Genomic DNA, 3,800 nt, shown 5'->3' on the forward strand with positions numbered 1-3,800 from the left:
TCCAACTGAGCCTAGAATCGGTATTCTGAGTTTGTTGGGTTGAATAAGTGTTTGCTTGTTTTGACTTGCTTAGTTTCTCTAGAACTTTTTGGAGAAAAACAAGTGAGTAGAGAGAACTCAATTTTCTGAGCGAAACACAAGTGTTTTTGTGACATCCAACTGAGTTCAAATACGTGAGGGAGTGAGTGAGGATCCTCCTTTATTCATAATATTTTAGTTGCAGCTCACTATGTCTCGAGAGCACGGTGGCAGGGTTGATCCAAGTGATGGAGGAGGGGCTGATCAGACTACAATCATGCGGGCTATGCAGCAACAATTTGAGCGCATGAATGTTGTGTTCAATGAGATTCGAGATCGGTTGGATAGGCATGAGGATCGGCTCGAACAACTTGTCCCAAATGATGACCCGACCAGCGACCAGCGACCACATTTTGCTCCAAATGTCCCAAATGATGACTATGATGATGGGGCGAGCAATGAAGTGGTCTCCAATGCTACTTGGAGGAGGGCTAGGGCTATCAGACCCGAAAGGCAAAGGCATGTTCAAAGGCAACATCGAGAAAGGGAAGTCGTAGATCGTAACATGGGCACCATCAAGCTGCCCATTCCTCAATTTCAAGGTAAAATGACCCTGATGTTTATATTGAATGGGAGAGAAAAGTTGAGCTGGTATTCGATTGTCACAATTACTCGGAGGAGAAGAAAGTGAAGCTTGCTGCGGTGGCTTTTACCGACTATGTCATTATATGGTGGGATCAGCTGACCCTAAGTAGACGTCGAAATCGTGAGCTTCCCATCGACAATTGGGAGGATATGAAAGCCGTTATGAGAAGAAGGTTTGTTCCATCTCACTATTATCGGGACTTACATTTGAAATTGCAAAGTTTGAAGCAGGGGTCCATGACTATGGAAGACTACCACAAGGAGATGGAGATAGCCTTGATTCGGGCTAACATTGAGGAGGACCGAGAGGCGACCATGGCTCGGTTCATATGTGGCTTGAATCGTGAGATTGCCAATATTGTTGAGCTGCATCACTACGTGGAGCTTGACGATGTGGTACACATGGCAATGAAAGTTGAAAGACAACTCAAGAAAGGAGTGCGATCAACTTCCAAGTATGAGGCTGCGAGTTCATTCCCTTGGAAGCAGAAGTGGGGATCATCAAAACCAACTGAGAAAGCAGTTTCAAAATCAAAGGGAGAGATGAATGTGGCCAAGACACAACCTAGCAACAAAGATAGGGGTAACTCATCTTCCCAACCTCAAAGAAATCGTGACATCAAATGTTTTCGTTGTTTAGGATCAGGTCATATTGCTTCTCAATGCCCAAACAAGCGATCAATGATCATATTGGATAATGGGGAGATCGAAACTGAAGAGGAAGATGAAGGAAACGAGTCCACTCCATCAGTTGAATATACTAGTGATGTTGAGCTTGCTGTTGATGGCCAAGCTCTTGTTGTGCTGAGAGCTCTCCATATGCAAGCCAAAGAAGACGATGACGGGTTGCAAAGGGAGAACATCTTCTACACCCGCTGCCATGTGAAAGATCGGGTATGCGGTTTGATTATTGATGGTGGCAGCTGTGTTAATGTGGCAAGCAAGTTAATGGTGGACAAGCTTGGTCTACCTACCTTGAAGCATCCAAAGCCATATAAACTCGAATGGCTCAATGACAGTGGAGAAATGAAGGTAAACAAGCAGGTCATTATTTCATTTACGATTGGAAGGTACACGGATGAGGTTCTGTGTGATGTTGTACCCATGCAAGCTAGCCATTTAATTCTTGGAAGACCGTGGCAATTTGACAGACGGACCACACATGATGGGTATAAGAACCGCTACAACTTCAGCAAGGATGGTAGGAACATTACACTTGCACCTTTGACACCTCATCAAGTATTTGAGGAACAACTCCAGATAAAAAAGTTTGTTGCAGCAAGAGGAAAAGGTGTGGCTGAGAAAGAAAAAGAAAATGAGAGTGAAAATGAAAAAAAAGATGGTGGATTAAGAATGAAAAAAGAGAGTGGAAAAAAAGAAAAGATTGAGAGTTCAGCCTTGAAAAAGAAAGAAGAAAGAAAAATGAGCTTCTATGCAAAAGAAAGAGAGATCAAAAGTGCTTTTAACTCCGATAGACCGATGATCTTGTTTCTATACAAGGAGGCCTATCTTTCTTTGGCTGACCATAATGTTTCTTTGCCTAGTGCTGTGATGTTTCTTTTGCAGGATTTTAAGGATGTCTTTTCCGAGGATACGCCACCTGGGTTACCACCCAAAAGAGGAATCGAGCATCAAATTGATCTCATTCCGGGAGCTTCCATTCCAAACCGACCAGCTTATCGAAGTAGTCCAGAAGAGACCAAAGAGCTTCAAAGGCAAGTCGAAGAACTTATGACCAAAGGACATGTTCGTGAAAGCATGAGTCCCTGTGCTGTGCCTGTGCTGCTGGTTCAAAAGAAAGACGGGACTTGGAGGATGTGCGTGGATTGTTGAGCTGTAAAAAAGATAACGGTAAAGTATTGTCACCCTATTCCTCGCTTAGATGACATGCTTGATGAATTACATGGATACACTATATTTTCTAAGATTGATTTGAAGAGTGGGTATCATCAAATTCGAATTAAGGAAGGAGATGAGTGGAAAATAGCTTTTAAGACAAAATAGGGGCTATATGAATGGTTAGTGATGCCATTTGGATTGACGAATGCTCCTAGCACATTTATGCGTCTCATGAACCATGTGCTACGTGCATTTATTAGAAAATTTGTTGTTGTTTATTTTGATGACATTCTAATCTATAGCAAGGGTTTGCATGACCATATTGATAATTTGAAATGTGTGCTTGAAGCTTTGAGGCGTGAAAAATTATTTGCTAACCTTAAGAAATGCAACTTTTGCATAGATAGGGTTGTTTTCCTTGGATTTGTTGTTAGTTCCAGAGGCGTGGAAGTTGATGATGTAATACCCACTAAGCTTGTAAGATAAATATATGAATATCGGATTTTTGCCTTAGAAAAATAATAAGAAGTGAGTTGAAGCAAAAAGAAATAAAATGAAATAAAAAGAAGGGGAAGTCAAGGATTGAACCTTGAACCTCTTATATGATAATTCATAGAATTAACTAGTAGAAACCAATTGGGATAGAGAGAAGATATTGATAGCAAGGAAAGGGAATGCATGATAAAGATAGGATTAAAGATCTAAGAAGAGAAAGCAAGAAAAGAACAAGAGAAAGGCAACTTGCCTTCCTCCGTTTCTCTCCCTCTTCCTCTTTGATTTTTTGCCGAAAACTTAAAGAGGAATTAAGGGGATTCATTCCCCCTTATTTTATCATGAATGGTGAGAATAAATAGAAAATAAAATAAATGTAAGAAAAATAGAAAAATGGGTTAAGGGAGAAGGAAAGCAAAAATCAATTTTGCTACTTCTTCCCCCTTAACATAAAAGGGAGCAAGAAAAGAGAAAATTATTTTTCTCTCATTTTCTCTCATTCATCCTCTCCCTCACCGAGAACACCACAGTCCCCTCTCCTCCATCTTCGGCCCCAAAGCCAAGTTTGTTCCCTAAGAAAGCCTAAGATACAAGGAGGACTTAGCAAAGGAATCAAGGGAAAGGAACTAGAAGAAGAGGCTACTTCTTCTTCACCATACCTTAGATCCACAAGCGAAAAGGATGTAAGCTTCCCCTCACCTGTGCTACAAGGCTTTTATGTGATTTTCGGATTCTATAAGGATTAGAAAACCTAGAAAAGAATTTAAGAAAATTCGGCTAAAGAAAGGGTTTTCAAATCTAGGATG

General features: G+C 40.9%; 1 protein-coding gene across 1 annotated transcript; it reads left to right on the forward strand.

The window, feature by feature from the left end:
• Positions 1-229: 229 nt before the first annotated feature.
• Positions 230-2,496, forward strand: LOC122031363. Its single transcript, XM_042590482.1, has 3 exons — positions 230-620; positions 662-1,902; positions 2,230-2,496. The coding sequence occupies exons 1-3, from the start codon at positions 230-232 to the stop codon at positions 2,494-2,496; spliced, it is 1,899 nt and encodes a 632-aa protein (XP_042446416.1).
• Positions 2,497-3,800: the final 1,304 nt, after the last annotated feature.

This window comes from Zingiber officinale, chromosome 11A (genome assembly GCF_018446385.1).
Source record: "Zingiber officinale cultivar Zhangliang chromosome 11A, Zo_v1.1, whole genome shotgun sequence".
Lineage (NCBI taxonomy): Eukaryota > Viridiplantae > Streptophyta > Magnoliopsida > Zingiberales > Zingiberaceae > Zingiber > Zingiber officinale.

What these genes read in the sequence shown, in the direction of transcription:
- LOC122031363 (XM_042590482.1), top strand. Translation starts at nt 230, where the DNA reads ATGTCTCGAGAGCACGGTGGCAGGGTTGATCCAAGTGATGGAGGAGGG. An exon ending in GCCCATTCCTCAATTTCAAG is followed by an intron (nt 621 to 661) that starts GTAAAATGACCC and finishes GGGAGAGAAAAG; the next exon opens with TTGAGCTGGTATTCGATTGT. An exon ending in CACCTTTGACACCTCATCAA is followed by an intron (nt 1,903 to 2,229) that starts GTATTTGAGGAA and finishes TTTCTTTTGCAG; the next exon opens with GATTTTAAGGATGTCTTTTC.